General features: G+C 34.4%; 1 protein-coding gene across 6 annotated transcripts in view; it reads left to right on the forward strand.

The window, feature by feature from the left end:
• RICTOR (RPTOR independent companion of MTOR complex 2) overlaps positions 1 to 17,592 on the forward strand; it is a 111,540-nt gene that overhangs the window by 23,180 nt on the left and 70,768 nt on the right. For 5 of the 6 annotated variants that reach the window (XM_072757041.1, XM_072757040.1, XM_072757044.1 and 2 more), the window contains one exon: positions 13,201 to 13,298. In XM_072757041.1, coding sequence (XP_072613142.1) covers positions 13,201 to 13,298 — 98 coding nt within the window. Of the gene's footprint in view, positions 1 to 9,592; positions 9,617 to 13,200; positions 13,299 to 17,592 lie in introns of those variants that run through there. The other variant, XM_072757045.1, reaches the window with a different exon arrangement.

Below are 17,592 nucleotides of genomic sequence, written 5' to 3' on the forward strand. Positions count from 1 at the left end.
GAAACATTTTATTTTGATGTAGTCCCAATAGTTCATTTTGAGGTTGTGTTAAAGGGTATGATGAAGTGGGAGGAGGAATACACCTTTAAGGGGATATACAAGGAACAGTGGGAAAAAAAGGACGACCAAGGCAGTGTAATTACAAACATCAAGGGAGGAAAGGTGAATTTGGCTAATATCTTAGAAAAGCCAGGGAGTTTGAAAAGCTGAGAAGAAGCGCTTGCATTGGGCAGGTAGTAAACTTGAGGACAAGTTTAGTGGAACAGTGGCCTAGATCGATGAAGTTAAGAGGTGATGAGGTAAGAATTAATTAGCTTGAATTTCAAAGAGATTTGGTAAAAGAAAGAAATAGTGTCACTTCAAAAATGGAAAAGACTGGTAGAAGCATTTTTTTTTAAAGATAGGTAAAAGAGCTAGTTAGGGAAAGAAAGATGAATGATAAATAATGAATAACTGTTTTAATGGTAGAAATATTAGAATGAGATAAAATGTAGAATAAAAATACAAATGGAAATGTTAGATAATAACATTGTAACAGATTTCTAACCCACACTAAATGAAATGCCCCACAGCCAAAGTGATTTGTACCCTTTTGCTCCTTTATTAGTTTCAAAGAGGGAAGCCTTTCATTACACTCATAGAAGCCACCTGTCAGACAAGTGATCTGAACTATAAATAGTCATGTTGGGTAGAGAAAAATAGAAACGTTAAAACAAAACAAAACAAAACAAAAAAAACGTAAAAGTACCTGTACAAGCAAACAGTACAACTAACTTCTAAATAATTCTAATAGGCTGGGTATATATTACAATTGTCTTATGCTTTAGGTTGAGCTGTTTTCTTACAGGCTTCATTTATATGGGTGCATTGTTTTAGAGGCGAACAGGATTTTTCTCATGTAATAAAAGACTTCTAATTAAGGGGCTGTGGAAAATTATTGAAATTAAAATTACTTTAATTAAAAATGTATGAAGGGCTTTCTTAGAATTCATCTCTTTCTCACTATAAAATTAGACATCAATGGAATACTTAGGCTTATAACAGAGTTATGTACATAAGTACATATATGTAAATGTACACATTATTTGCAAGTTAATTAAAATCATTGAATTTTACAGGTATCTTTGTAAATATAGTAGATTAAGACATAGAGATTGTAGCACAACATCCGTGATTAAATTTTTATATGGTAATTACTTTTAGTTAATTTTACGATCTTAGAAAATGCTCTAGTTGCAGACAGTAATTTTCATATTGTTTTTCTGACAAAAAATGACAGTAAAATAAATGTCATGACAAAGAGATCTTTGAATGACAGCCACTTCTGTAGATTGGTAAATGTTTTCTTTGTACTATATGTATTTGTGTATACTTTGTGCTTGTACAAAGTAAAAGTGCTTTGTGGATTTTGTTACGGTTCTCTACCACAGTTATCTCATAACTGTGTTTTTTTTATTTTTTAATTTTTATTTATTTATGATAGTCACACTCAGAGAGAGAGAGAGAGAGAGAGAGGCAGAGACATAGGCAGAGGGAGAAGGAGGCTCCATGCACCGGGAGCCTGACGTGGGATTCGATCCAGGGTCTCCAGGATCGCGCCCTAGGCCAAAGGCAGGCGCCAAACCGCTGCGCCACCCAGGGATCCCTCATAACTGTGTTATAAGCCCAAGCATTCCATTGACTTCTAATTTTATAGACATCAATGAGAAAGGGTAAGAAATGAATTCTAAGAAAGCACTTCATACTTTTTTTTTTCCTATCAAGCTACTCTTCATTTTCTACCTAAAACACCTGAATCATCTTTACTAGAAAATCTTTATAAATTCACAAATCATTTACCATATAAAAATAATGATGGAACGATTAGAGAATTATTAGGTAAGATGAATAATTTTAGGCTTTAGTTCTTTATCCATCTTTTGCAACCTGGGGAAATGGTTTCTGGCGTGAAACCATGTCATGAATAAATACAGTGCTTGGAAGTATGGGGAAGGAGCAGAGAAGGATTAGGAAGGTGATTTTTATGGAGGTAGATAATTTGAATTTCTACCTTTTTCTTTTTTATATTCCAAGGTGCTTTCCTTTAAAAATGTTGTGTATTTGACTAATTTGAATGGGCGAAGGTAGTTACTTTATTAATTGTATTAAAGAAGTTTGTTCTTAGATTCCTTTTCAAAGCAGTAGCAAGATTGTTTTGGTTAGGTTTAGGGGAATCCTTTTTTTTTTTTTTTTAAGATTTTATTTATTCATGAGAGACACACACACAGAGAGAGAGAGAGAGAGGCAGAGACACAGGCAGAGGGAGAAGTAGGCTCCCTGCAGGGAGCCGATGTGGGACTGGATTCCAGGACTCCAGGATCATGACCTGAGCCAAAGGCAGACGAGGCAGACATTCAACCACTGAGCCACTCAGGCTTCCCCAGACTTGTAAAATAGATACATTTTAATGCAACATGATCTTTTTTATTTACTCCTCTTTTACATACATCTGTACTGTAGCTATTGTTATAAGTTAATATTACTTTGTAAATTCTTGTATTTTAATATTCAGAGTTCTGAGGTGGGGACTTCTTTTGTTATAAATGCCATATTGTGCAAAGTCAAGGTAAAGTATCAAATTCCTGTTTATTTTAAAAGGAGAATAAATGTATTCTGTAATATCTGATAATATAACGAATCTGTTTTTACTTTTTCACTATTTGTTGAATTTACTGAGAGAACTGAATATATATGTATGTTGCTGAATGAATTTTCACAAGTTGAACATCTGTGAAACCAGCACTTAGATCAAGAAACAGAACTTGGTATATTTTAAAGCTTTTATGAATATTTTCTGAATAATATTTTCAGTAATTTTTTTCTAAGTGATTACTGTGTGTCATCCATTGTTCTGGGTATTAGGATGACACAGTAGTGAACTAAAATAGAATGTGGGGAGATAAGTATCAGTCACAAGTAAATGTAATTACAAACTTGTATATGCTAAACGTACATTATCCTATGAAAGGCAGTATGATGAGGTAGACTGTAGAGTGATTATTTGTATTCTGGGGAATAAGTAGAAACTAGAATCAGATTGCTTAGGTTCTAATTCTGTTGTCAGTTTTGGTATTTATGTGGCTTTAGGCAACTAATGTCTCTTGTGACTCATTTCTTAACATGGGGATGAAGATGGTACCCTACCTTAAATGGTTGGTATGGACATTAAAAGATTATTCATGTAAAAATATTAGCATATTTTTGTAGGTTCGCTATATGTATTAGTAATTTATTTTGTCTCAGTGGATGTTTTGTAGTGTATCATTTTTTTTTTTTTAAGATTTTATTTATTTATTCTTGAGAGATAGAAGGAGAGACAGAGCCAGAGACACAGGCAGAGGGAGAAGCAGGCTTCATGCACCGGGAGCCCGACGTGGGATTCGATCCCGGGTCTCCAGGATCGCACCCTGGGCCAAAGGCAGGCGCCAAACCGCTGCGCCACCCAGGGATCCCCTGTAGTGTATCATTCTTATTTGAAAATGATACAGAAGCATACTTCATAAAAGAGCTAATTATGTCTTTAGAGTTCAGATCAAATAATCCAAAGGGATATCAGAATCTACTTACATAACATTGTGGCAGTCTTTGTTGCATGTTTCAAATTTTAGTGTGTTTTGGGGTGCATAGGTGGCTCAGTCAGTTAAGTGTCCCACTCGTGACTTCACCTCAGGTCATGATCTCAGGATCTTGAGATCAAGCCCAAGTTGGGCCTCCCCACTCAGCACACAGCCTGCTTGAAGATTCTTTCCCTCTGCCCTTCCCCCCACTCATGCCTTTGAACTCACTTTCTGTCTCTAAAATAAATATTAAAAACAATTTTTTTAGTGTGTATAAGGATCATTGGGGTGCCTCCTGTAAATGCACATTACTACGGGTCCCTTTCTAGGCATGTTTAGCTCTGAAATCAGTATTTTTTATATTTATATTTTTTATTTATATTTATATTTTATATTTATATTTCTTAGGGACACAAATTTGAAAACCACTGGCCAGTTGTAAGTGTCTTTTATATGTATGTAGGCCAAATTTCAAATTATTTTGTCTTAGCATTTTAACATAGAACATTATGAGGTGTTTTTTTGTGTTTTTTGTTGTTATTGTTTCTGGTACATCTGCTTATTACTACAAATGGTAAAAAAAAATTTCCCTAAATCTATACTTGCTCTAGTATTCTCTGTTAGTAAGTAGTATCCTACTTCAGGTTATCCAGTTGAGAAACCTGGATTTATCCTTGATTCCTCTTTCTACCTTTCCTTCTGTCTTTAATCCTCTACTTTTCTTCGATCTCTGGTTTCATTACTGATGAAGTTTCTTGCATGGAAGATTTTGTAACATCTATTTATACCTGCCTTTCTCCTCCCTACAGTCTGTTTTCCAAAGTTCTCAGAATTTCTAAAACACAGAACTGATTATGCTGTCTACTTGCATAAATGTTTCCCTTAGTAATTACCCTTTGCCCAAAGGTTCCTAAGTTTCTTAGTATATGTTATAAGGCCATTGGAATGCATCTTCCCTTTATTTTATTCCCTATCACCTTGTTTCTGGGAATGCAGAATTTCTTGTTATTTCCTAAGGAAAATAGCATTTTTTTCATGTTTCTATGTTGTTTAATCATGCTGCTCTTTTCCATTTTATGTCTCCTGTTTTCAATCTTTTTTTTTTTTAATTTTTATTTATTTATGATAGTCACAGAGAGAGAGAGAGAGAGGCAGAGACATAGGCAGAGGGAGAAGCAGGCTCCATGCACCAGGAGCCTGATGTGGGATTCGATCCTGGGTCTCCAGGATCGCGCCCTGGGCCAAAGGCAGGCGCCAAACCGCTGCGCCACCCAGGGATCCCTGTCTCCTGTTTTCAGTCTCTCTTTCAGTGGGTCTTTATTGGGTTGTCAATAAAGAGAACCCACCCTGTGCCTGGCATTGTGTCAGAGGCCAGGCATGCATGTGTGAAAAAAGACAGGTTTCCTTTTCTCACTTGTCTTATTGCCTAGTGAAGTCTGTCAGGCCCTTTTCTTTTCTTTTGTTCTCACAATCCAATCTCTCTGTTATGTACTATTAAGTGTTTATGTGCTTATCTTTTCTCATTTAATTTTGATCTCCAGGGCTGAGACCATGTCTTATGTTTATTAATATTTCTTGCCTAGCATTGGCACAGTATATGGCATATAGTGATCACTGAAATGTATAATTGAATAAAACTTAAATATAGAGCTACTTCCAGAATAGGTCAAAGCTATCCTTTATAGAACACAATTATATTTTTAATTATATAAGTAGTAAAATGGCTATGTACAATCCAGTGGGGAAACCGTGCTCCTACTATATTATTCCCATTATATAATCTTAATGTTAAGATTTTTTTCTTTAGGGGCATTGGGAAGAATATTCTGTCATTTAAAGTTAAATTTAAAAATATTTTAAAAATATTTTAAGCATTTATATTTTTAAGATTAAAGATTTTTTAGAGAGAGAACAAGAGAGTGCAAGCAGGGGAGGAGCAGAGAGAATCTCAAGCAGGCTTCACACATAGCACAGAGCCTGACTTGGCGCTTGATCTCATGACCCTGAGATCATGACCTGAGCCAGAATCAAGTCACATGCTTACCTGACTGAGCCATCCAGATGCCCCAATTTTTTAATAATTTATTCAAAGTTATGATTTGAGATAAAGATTATAGAATGTGTAATTCTAATTGTTAAGACTATATATTCTTCTTTTAAAATTTTAATTAACAAATCTGTATTATTAGTTTCAGAGATATTCATACATCTTTTAATAGAAGTTCTGGTCAAAGGGGTGCCTGTGTGGCTCAGTGGTTATGGTTTGGCTCAGAGCATGATCCTGGGATCCTGAGATTGAGTCCTGCATCAGGCTCCCTGTGGGGAGCCTCCTTTTCCCTCTGCTTACGTCTCTGCCTCTCTCTCTTTGTGTCTCTCATGAATAAATAAATAAAATCTTTTTTAAAAAAAGAAAGTTCTGTTCAAAGGAATCATTTACACCAGACTCTGTTTTTCATATTTTGTACCTTGGGCAATCCTGGCCTGTATCTTAAAGTTATTATGTAACATGCTTGTAGTAAACCAATTGAAGACATGATTTTTGTTCCTACCATTGTAAACCAATCACATCAGCGAACTGGTAGCTATCACTTACTTAATTTATCCAGTCAAAGGTACAAAATGATAACCTTCAACAAGGACCTCCCCCCCATTGATAAATAAATCTTTTCCCCTTGAAGTCACTTAAAATGAGCAGTTCTTTGGAATTCTAAAAAGGAAGATGTATTTTTGAATAAATAGGGAAAAGTGTGAGGTGAGGTAACTTGGACAATCCAAAATTGAAGTGGATGGAAAGAGATCTGAACCCCTCAGTCATTGGGAAGACAATCTCAAAATGTTACAGATCAGTAGAAGTCGCTTCACCTCTTCCTGCCATCATTATTTATACAAGTAGGACATGGGAATAAGAACTCAGCAAGTGTTCTCTTCTATTCTTGGGCAAAAAGAAATAGAATGCAGGTCTTATAAGAAAAAAAAATTGTGAGAGAGAGTGAACTTGCACAAGCAGGGGGAGGGGCAGAGGGAGAGAGAATTCTAAGCAGACTCTGTACTTACTTACTTGATCTCAAGACTTTGAGATCATGACCTGAGCCAAAACCAAGAGTCAAACAACCAACCAAGCCATTCAGGCGCCCCATGTAAGAAAATCTTATTAACAATAGTTGAAGTCTAACTATACTTAGAGTGATTTCATTTACAATGCAATGTGGGATACTTTGCAGGGTGAAAGGAGGTAGTATTAATAATTATAGTGAAACAATAGGTGTAAATTGAAAGCCAGGCAGATAGGATAGCTACACTATCATAACTGCTACAATAGTGGTATGAAGGATGTGTCATGGGAACATAAAGAAGGGAGCTTATAGGTTAGGGAAAACTTTTATCTGTCTGAGCAAGACTTTGAGAATGAGAAGGATTTTTGCCCAAATTGGCTAGACAGAGGGCAGGCCAGGCTCAAGAAACCTAGTGCCATCTTACCATTAGCCATGCCTCTATCCAGATCATTCCCTCTCAGGAGATGCTTCAGGTCCATCATTTTCTAAAACAACTCTATGGGAAAACTTTCAGTTTTTAGTATGATAAACCTAACATTTAAGATTATAATTAAAGTGGTTTGCTGGCAGTAGTAATTGATAGATTTTCCTTGCACATGTCTACTACAGTATTTATATTTAAAATATGTCAATGATTAAAAGATTATTACGTGCTATGGAGAGGAAACATTTTCAGTATGTGAGGGAAGATGATACTTGTTCTGCATTCCATATGGTTACACCAGAACAAATGGATGAAAGTTAGAAAGGGGCATATTTTGTCATTGGTATAAGAAAAAATATTCTCCTATGCAATCCAAACGTTAAAGCAGGCTCTCCTGGAAGTTCTGAGTTCTCTGCATTAGAGGTAAAAGGAAAGTCCTTTTCTCGGGATGCTATCAGTGGGATACATCCTTTCTCTACTAAATTATCTCTTTGATATTAATAATTGTTAGAATTTCAGGAAATGTGAGGGCTTGAAGCAGTTTTTCCTCAACTTTTTGATCTATGAGTAAGGGTGAGAAGATGCTTTCCCAGTGTCTTTGTGGAGGGGGACAGATTTGCTGCTTGCTTTTGCAAAAGTAATACCAACCATAGTAATTCCCATATACTTTTAATCATTAATGTCTGCTTCCAGAAATCCTAGATAATATTAAAGACATTAAGTACTTACCGGTTTAGTCAAGTTTAACATTGTCATATTAAATTTTTATGCCCCCTACTTCACTAGCTTGTTGCTTATTAGCATTTTTTCAGGTATATTCACAAATAAATGACTGAAAATATTGTTCAACTCTGCTCCCACTTCTGATTCCTCTTTGAAATTGTCAAGAAGGCAAATAGGATAACAGTTTCTACCTTAAAAATGAGCAAACAAGGGATCCCTGGGTGGCTCAGTGGTTTAGTGCCTGCCTTTGGCCCAGGGCATGATCCTGGAGTCCTGGGATCGAGTTCCGCGTCAGGCTCCTGGCATGGAGCCTGCTTCTCCCTCTGCCTGTGTCTCTGCCTCTCTCTCTTTCTCTTTCTCTTTCTCTTTCTCTTTCTCTTTCTCTCTCTCTCTCTCTCTCTCTCTCTCTCTCTCATGAATAAATAAATAAAATCTTTAAAAGAAAATGAGCAAACAAGCAAATCTTGGATCATAAAAGTAATGCTTTAAAACATAAAAACTCAGTAATTTAAACATACCAATGTAAGTGTTGAACATTTACTTGGGCCAAGCACAAAATTTTCACAATTCATAAAAATTGTTTTTACAAAAAAAATTTTTTTTAATTCTATTTTCTACTACTTATTGGGTATTTGTTATGGGCTGGGCACTGTGCTGAGCACCTCACATCTTTTAACAGTGCTTTCAAGGTAAGTAATTAGTATTTTCACTATAGGTAGGAAAAATTGGATGCCCACAAGATTAAGTGACTTAGCCAGAGCTGTGTGGTTTGTAGGTGAATAAATTGATTCAAATCTAGGTGTTTTCATTCCATAGTTGTTTACGATACTCCCAAATAACTATGCCAGTAATTTCTGGTCATTTACTATGTGTATTTGAACCTTAATTTATTTAAAAATCAATTTTATGTTGTATGTTTATTAACAGGTAAAGATACATAAAATTTATTGCAGTATGTTACAAACCAGTAAATATTGAAAACATTTTAAAGTAAATACATGTTTACTCGCACAAGTATATACATACATCTGTGTGTGTGCGCACCTACATGGAGAATTGGGCTGGAGGGAAATGAGTGTATATGTATATGTATGTAGATACATTGATCTAGATAAAAGGTTTGTCTCCTGTAGTTTTCTCTTGATGTTTTTCGTATGTATGTGTATATGCATATGTGTTTATTAAATAATACTAAATCACTAGATATTTAGAATTGACTACAGTTATTCTATTACCCCTGGAGAGATTCATCAGGAACACTCAGGATTTATAAGTTACACAATAAGAGGAAAAGAGCCACTGCCATTCTACTGGTTCTTTTGTGTTTTGCTTCCTTGCTTTTGAATGGTTTGCCATTATAGCCAGCCAGCCACAATTTTTTTCCCCTTAGGCAGCTGTGGGTTTCCTAAATATCCTGATTATCTCATTTGTGCTTTATATTTCTCACATAGCACTGTTATCAGTAGATAGTTTTGAAGAAGCTAAATTGGAAACATTAATGAGAGTAGGAAAAACAAAAGAGGTAAACTTTTTCCTAAATTTCTTTTTGTTTCTTCCCCATACACTCCAGCCCCCAGTAAAAACCACATTGAGCTTGGTTTTCCCAATACTTCTCCTAGTTTAAGTTCTGACTATCTAGTACAGGGGTTGGCAGACTATAATCCACTTTGTTGAAATAAAGCCACGTTCATTGTACAAATGCTTTTTTGGTACAACAGCAGAGTTTAGTAGTTGCAACAGAGACTTTATGTCCTGCAAAATTTAAAATACTTACTGTCTGGATCTTTACAGAAAAAGTTTGCAGACTCCTGATCTAGCAGGTAAGGAAGAAACCAAGGATTTCTCATTTCATTTCCAGGGGACTTTAACCTGTTATTTACATGGGAACATTGTAGCACATGAGCATTACATAGTATTTCATTGTAAATGGCCCTGAATCCTTTAGGAAGTACCATAGTTTCTGGGAGGAAACAGCTTTTCAGCAAATATGTTATGAGGAAACTTTGAAAGTTGTTGGTAGTTGGGGGTTCCTGGGAATTAATTATGTAAAAAAGAAGGAGGGTAAGGAAAAGGAAGGAGAAAGACTGGTTTATTTTGAATTAGATTGACAACTGTAACACCTGTATTATTTGTGTGTTATGTTCATTTTATGTCATTATTCATTAGGCAGACATTTGATCCAGTGTTGACTTCTTACCACCTGTTGATTTTCAGATTGTGTGCATGGAGATTTTTTGTTGTTGTTGTTGTTACTGTTGTTAGTTTTCTTCCACTTGTATTTAGGCTTTATTAAATGAAGGATATCTCTTGCTCAGTGATTGATACATTTCACCTAAAATAGTACTTGACTATAATAAATGTTTAAATATTATTTGTTGACTGAATGAACTCAGATTTTATATGAGATTTTATTTTTGTTACAAGGTTGTGGTTTTTCAAAAATGTCTATAATCAGTTTGTACCTAGAAAATAGGCAATAATGAAATCTACAAACCTTTGTGAAGAATAAATCTTTACAGACTAATGATCTTAACTCTTGGCCCAATCAGATCATTACATAATAGTATCTGTGTCATCACTTCAGTGAAGCTTTGGTGCCTGAAAATCTTTACAAGTTGATATGAACTGGTTAGTTACACCTTTCCATTAGGTGAATTTCACACTAGCTTTAATGACCTTAACTCTGATTTTGCTACTGGTGTAGGTTCTAAATACCATGAGGGTTATAAAATTTGTATAAAAGTTCTCAAATATAGTTTAATCATTTGACACCATTGGCTTACTTATAATTTTTCTTCTTTAATCTTTCCAGATACCATTTATAATAATGAAAAGATACTACTAAATACTAACATTGACTTATTCATGGTCCCTTGCAGTTCTTTTTAGTGAAATCTGATTCCACCTAGTGATGAGCTGTTTTTATTCCACTTTTAAGATAACTTCAAAGTCACTAATTACAAAGACATGTTCTCAACAACATTAGATTGAGTTACATTGGAATTAAAAAATATTTATATATCCAAAATTTGTAGGAGATACTCTAAAATCAAAAGACCTCAGTATGTAGCAATTTTAAAGTGCTTGGAAATAGCTGGGATATGTAGTGTGCTTAGTGGTTTGGCACTAACCAATTTGTGGTTGTCATGGCTAACACTGAGTATAACAGAATGGAGGAAAATAGGCAGATGCAAGCTAAATGTAAAATAGGACAATGCAGTTTCATTTGCTGAGAAAAACAGTAATTCAAAACAAATAGTTCTTTGGCTTTGTTTTAACAGATAAAAACCTCAAAGTTATCATGGCTCTTAGATTAAAATATCAGCAATGTGATACTCTTTATACTTTTTTTTCTTCTTTAGCTTGTCTTTTTTTTTTTTTTTTTTTTTTTAAGAAATAGGATGCTGAATACATTAGAAAAAGAGTTTGTAGCAGCCTGTGGAAATTGACACTCTATTCCAGGGAGGTTGGTAGACTATCAGCCACAGAACTACTTACGTGGCTATAGCCCATTTTTGTAAAGCAAGTGAGCTAAGATTTTTACTTTTTTTTTTAAGATTTTATTTATTAATGAGAGATACAGAGAGGCAGAGACATAGGCAGAGGGAGAAGCAGACTGCTTGCGGGGACCATGATGTGGGACTTGATCCCCGGACTCTGGGGATCATGCCCTGAGCCAAAGGCAGATGCTCAATCGCTGAGCAACTCAGGTGCCCTTGTTTTTACATTTTTAAAGCATTTTATTTTCTTTTAGTATTTTGAAGATGTTGCTCTACTATCTTCTCATTTGCCTTGTTTCCCATGAGAAATCTTGCTCTAACCTTTTCTTTGTTCCTCTCCATGTAACTTTTTTATAGTATAATTACTTTTAAGGTTTTCTCTGCCAGTGGTTTTGAGCAATGTGATTATGTACTTTGGTTTAGTTTTCTTCATGTTTTTATGCTTGGGATCGGTTGAACTTCCTAGGTTTATTGGCTTATTTTCATCAACTTTGGAAAGTTTTCATTCATTATTTCTTCAAATAATTTTTCTGTCCTCCATTACTTTCCTTTGAAGTCTACTGTTAATACATTTTGTCATTATATTAGGCTACTTGAAGTCCTTCAGTTCTCTGAAGTTCATTTATTTTTTCTCTTTGTATTACATTTTAGACAATTTCAATTGCTTTGTCTTAAGTTTGCAGTTTTTATCTTCTATAAAAGTTATGCATTTATTCCCATCTGACATATTTCATTTAGACCTAGTTTTAATTCCCAGAAATTCAATTTGAGTGATTTTTATACCTTTCATCCCTCTCCTGAAGTTTTTGTACATATAAACTATAGTTATAAAAACTGTTTTAATGTTCTTTTCTACTAATTCAAACATCTTTGTTAGTTCTGGGTCATTTTCTGTGATTAATTTTTCTGCTTATTATAAATCATATTTTCCTGCTTTGCATGTCTGACAAATTTTGACTGGCTCTTAAACATTGTGAATTTTGACTTGTTAGTACTTCATATTTTTTCATTTCTTATAAATCTTGACCTTTGGTCTGAGACACAGTTATTGGAAATCTTTGAATTCTTTCAAGTCTTGCTTTGAAGATTTGGTAGGGGGCATAAAAGAAGTATTTAGTCTATATCTGATTGTTCCCTACTACCTTAACCGAGCATGTTTCTGAATACTCTTTAACCAATGCACATGAACTGTACAGATTTTCAATCTGGCTGTTAGGAACAGCCACTGCTCCCAGTCATATGTGAACACAGGCTACTTTCCTTTTAATTCTTTTGAGTAGCTAATTTCTTCACACATGCACACCAGTTATTGCTATATGGATTACCTGAGGTGCCCTTTGCTGATCTTCAGAGTTCTCTTGTGTAATGCTCTTTTCCAATTCTTCTTGATCTCCTTGGACCCTGAGCTCTGTCTTTAAACTGTTTGCCTGGATTTCTGCTTTCAGCACCAAGGCCTGGAAACTTAAGACAGTTAGCTGGGGCAATTGTAGGGCACACTTGTGTGTTTCTCATCTCTCAGGGATCACTATTGTTTACTTCCTGATGTTGAGTGTTCTGAGAATTATAGTTTCATATATTTTGTCCTGTTTTTTTTGGTTGATCCGAGTATATTGACGCTTGTTGTAGCCAGAAGTAATAGTTTGGATGTTGAAATTTAAGATTTAGTGGTTAAATAATTCCAGGTAATGATACACCATAGGTATAAGTGGAGTAGAGGTGTGAAGGTCATTTAATGAGTCATCCACATGGATTTTGAAGTCACCTAAGTAGATGGATTTGAGATAGAGAAGAAGATTTTAAACCAAGAGCCAAAGTTGTGGAGTTTTAATACTGCATGTTTTATGTGTTTGTCTAGGAAAATACTTTTCTAAGATTATGCTAATTTGTCTTGTCTTTTCTTCTAGAACCTTCTGACAACTTAAGGGAGATTCTCCAAAATGTGGCCAAATTGCAAGGAGTATCAAATATGAGAAAACTAGGCCATCTGAATAACTTTACTAAGGTAAGTAATTCATCTAAAATTCTTTGTTCCTTATTATACTTACCTTAGATCGCTTTCTAGCTATCATTAAAAAGAAATTCTTGAGTAGTCACCTAATATTAGTGCTTTCCTCTGACGCTTCTCATAGATTTTGCCATGTGTAATTAATTTCAGTGTATTTGAATAATGAAAGTATTGTGTGCTTGTTGTAGAAGATTTGGTAGTTTCAGAAAAAGAATAAAGAAAAAAAGTCATTAAGAAGTCCATAATCTGGTCTTCACTGTTTTTCACATATGTTTCTTTTACCTTTTTAATACTCATTTTTATATGATAATATATAATAAATGCTCATACATAAGCACCTGTGTGTGTTGCATTTTATAGGCATACCCATAACTCCAAGAAAAATATTAAAACAATGTCTCTCTTTTCTTTGATACTCTGTTTCCATTTTCTGGATCTCAATTAGAGCCCCGGATAAATTCACGGACTCTCATCCCAAATAAATATTGACTTGATCTTTTTTAGAAGCCAAGAATTCTTGACTTTGATAGATGGAATGTATGTTTCTGAGCCTGGTAATGCTGCTGGACAGCCAACTCTTAGAAACACTAAAATGCCTCTTATTTGAGGTGATGCCATAAATAGGAAACAGAATGGTTCCTTTGGGAAATTTTTTTTTTTTTTTTTAGTTGACTCAATATACATTGTTCTGCTACATTTAAAATTTGGGATTAATTATATAGTTTAATCCCTTAAAAGTATGATCCATAGACCAGCAGCATTGGTGTCACCTTGGAGCTTGTTTGAAATTACTATGTTTGGCTCCACCCCAGACTTACTGAATCAGACTCTACATTATAATAAAAATTCTCAAGTGAATTTGTGTGTACATTAAAGTTTGAGTAGTACTCTTTTAATTCTTCCACAATGTTTCAATTCTTTGCTATCTAATAATTAACCTATGGCTTGAGATTTATTTTACTTCACAGAAATAAAAGATGAGAATATAGTCACTATGTAACAGAATTGTTTCTTCAATATGGTGATGTGCAATAAATATAAAATAGATTAGGTTTTTATTTCATAGTTAAAGAAGCAAGTATGTATGCATTTCTTTTTCTTTTTTTTTATTATTTATTTATTTAATTTATGATAGAGAGAGAGGCAGAGACATAGGCAGAGGGAGAAGCAGGCTCCATGTACTGGGAGCCCGACGTGGGATTCGATCCCGGGTCTCCAGGATCTCACGCCCTGGGCCAAAGGCAGGCGCCAAACCGCTGCGCCACCCAGGGATCCCTGCATTTATTTTTCTTTAGTGAAGTTTTGGAATATTCTGGCACATTTTTTTATGTAACAAATGAGAAAATTATTTTATATGTGGGACAAGAAAATGATATTTTAATCTTTTATTTTTTAAAGATTTTATTTATTTATTGATGATAGTCACAGAGAGAGAGGCAGAGACACAGGCAGAGGGAGAAGCAGGCTCCATGCAGGGAGCCCGATGTGGGACTTGATCCCGGGATTTCAGGATTACACCCTGGGCCGAAGGCAGGCATTAAACCGCCAAGCCACCCAGGCATCCTCCCAAGAGTGATATTTTTAAAATGACTTTTGAAAACATTGAATAGGTGCTTGAGAAAGAGTTTTTCAAAAAATTCCTAGGTATCTTTCCATTTTTAATGAATGTAATGAAAGTCTTCAAATGCATACTTCTTCAATATGCTCATCAGATAATGTCAAGTCTTTTAGATCCAAAATTCTTTCAGAATTGTAAATTGTATTTCCTGGTTTCATTCCCTTGTATTAAATTTCCCAGTTTTATCTCACCATTCTTAACTCTAGTAAGTCTTACCACTTGCCTTGATTTAACTGTTAAAAACAATTTAATGTGTATTTATGTCCTGTTTGAACTTATGGTTCCTGTCATAATCAAATTGACAGATAGATACATAGTTCCACATCTTTTGCCAGCTGGGATTCTGAAAGTTGGGAATACATGTAAAGATGGCAGTTATTTTTTTTTTTTATGTCACTCTGGCACTAGGATGGATCCTAAAACAATATTAAGAATCTAGAACAAAAAAAAAAAAAAAAGAAAAAAAAAAAGAATCTAGAACAGTAACTTCCAGTAGAAATGTAATGTGAACCACAAATATATTTTAAAATTTTCTAGTACTATATTTCGAAAGGAAAAGAAAGTATGTGAAATTATTTTTTAATAATACATTTTCTTTAATCCAGTATATCCAAATAATTACCATTGATGTAATTAGTATAAAATATTAATGAAATATTTAACATTTTTTAAACTAAGTCTTTGAAATCAAGTATGTATGTTATGCTTATAGCACATCTCAATTCAGAGTAACCACCTTTACAGGACTTACAGCAACCTTTGGCTAGTAGATACCAACCATAATGGACAGTACATATATAGAGAGAGACTTTTTGGAATAAGAGCAATTTAAACATTCATGTCTAGGAATCTAGTGGACACTTTTCTTTTTCCCTTCTGCATTCTCCATTTATTTGTTTTGATCCTAGGTTCTCTTAGAGCCAGGTTGCTCTCTCCCTTTTTCCCTTTTCCATTTCTTTGTTTCTCTTTGAATTTCTCCCATGGTATTTCACTAACTTGTTTTCTTCACTTGGTCTTTCCTTGATTTGTGTTTTCCCAGTTTCTTCTCCCCCTTCTCTCCTTCACTCTTTCTCTGCTCTCTCTTTTTCCCTCCTCCCTCTTCATTTTTCTCTAACCTCTTTCCTTTCTCTCCTTCCCTCCTTTCTGTTTCCTGCTTGCCTCCTCTTCCCCCATTGTAGCCCTGTAGAGTACAGAATGATTTCTCGCCTTAATAAAGGCCCTAGGCTTTGGGGATTTTTCTATTCTAGTTTGTTTTTGTTTTGCTCTATCCTCTCATTATAATTTACACATTTCCCTCTGGCCCTTGTGCCAGCTTAGAGTATTCCTTTTATTTGCTACTATAAATTATTTATGGATTTAAAGACCAGAAAACCAGACTCACTAGAATTTGTCTATGATACAAGGAACTAAATAAACCTTAAGGCAGGGTCTGAGGGGCTCTCACATTAGTAAAGTCGATGAACATCGGACTTGGTAAAATTGGTTTGGCTACCTGGTGATAACAATGGGAAAAGCATAGGCTTTAGATCATATGGATCGAGACTTAGCCCAGCTCTGACCCTAACTAGCCAGGCAGTCTTGAGCAGATTTCTTTACTCAGGTAATCTTGATGCCATTAGAGGCAAGGTCTCATTATAGTGCCTGGCATATAATATGTACTTCATAATAGATAGCACCTTTTAACCTGGGGTTTGTTTTTGTTTGCTTAAGTATCTTTTGCCACTTTTCTGGTCTTTTGACTAACTCTAAGGACATGAGTCTGCTTAATAGTTGCAGATTAGTAAGCTTCTACTGTAACAGAGTTTTTCAACCTTCGTAATCTGACATAATTGGCCAGCTAATTATTTCTCTTAGGAGGCTGTCTTCTCCACTGTAGTGTATTTAACACCATCTCTGCTTCTACCCCCTAGATGCCAGTAGCGCACCTCCACCAGTTGTGATAAGCAAAAATGTCTCCAGATACTGCCAAATGTTTCCTGGGAGCAGAATTGCCCCTGGTTAAGAACCACTGTTGTAAAGAAATGTCTGTAAATTTATAATAAAATTTATTTAGATACATAGTACAAAAATAAAAGCTTACTAAATTTAATCATAATATAATATATCTTTGAATTCCATGTTGGTAGAGAGCTAGGGTCATAAACATTTCATAGCTTGTATTTCTATAAAATCTGTAAGTTCATGTCCTTATAGAGTAAAATTAGAAATTCTCAGAATTCTCTACAAATATCTCTATGGAACAAGAAATCTCTGTAGAATATATATATATATATATATATATATATATATATATATATATATAGAATAAGAAAATAAGAAAAATATTCATGATGCCACTTAGACTCATTAGGAATTAGTTGGTACCCTCTCTGTGTTCCTATAACAGATTATGTGTGTCTACTAAATTTTATCCTTTTGTTATTATTTGTTTTGGGTTACTATCCTATTAAATTAAGTTTCTTAAACACAAACCTGTAGTATTTCTTTTTCTACTCTTATATTTTTCTTTATTTTAAAGCCTGGAATATAACAAGTGTTCAGTTAAAGGTTTTATATTAGATTGAGAAGATTTTTTATTTTTTAAAATTTTAAAATTTTATTTTTAATTTTTAAATTTATTTTTAAATTTATTATTTTATTTAAATTCAGTTTGTCAACATATAGTATAACATT

The sequence above is a fragment of the Vulpes vulpes genome, chromosome 4 (genome assembly GCF_048418805.1).
Source record: "Vulpes vulpes isolate BD-2025 chromosome 4, VulVul3, whole genome shotgun sequence".
Lineage (NCBI taxonomy): Eukaryota > Metazoa > Chordata > Mammalia > Carnivora > Canidae > Vulpes > Vulpes vulpes.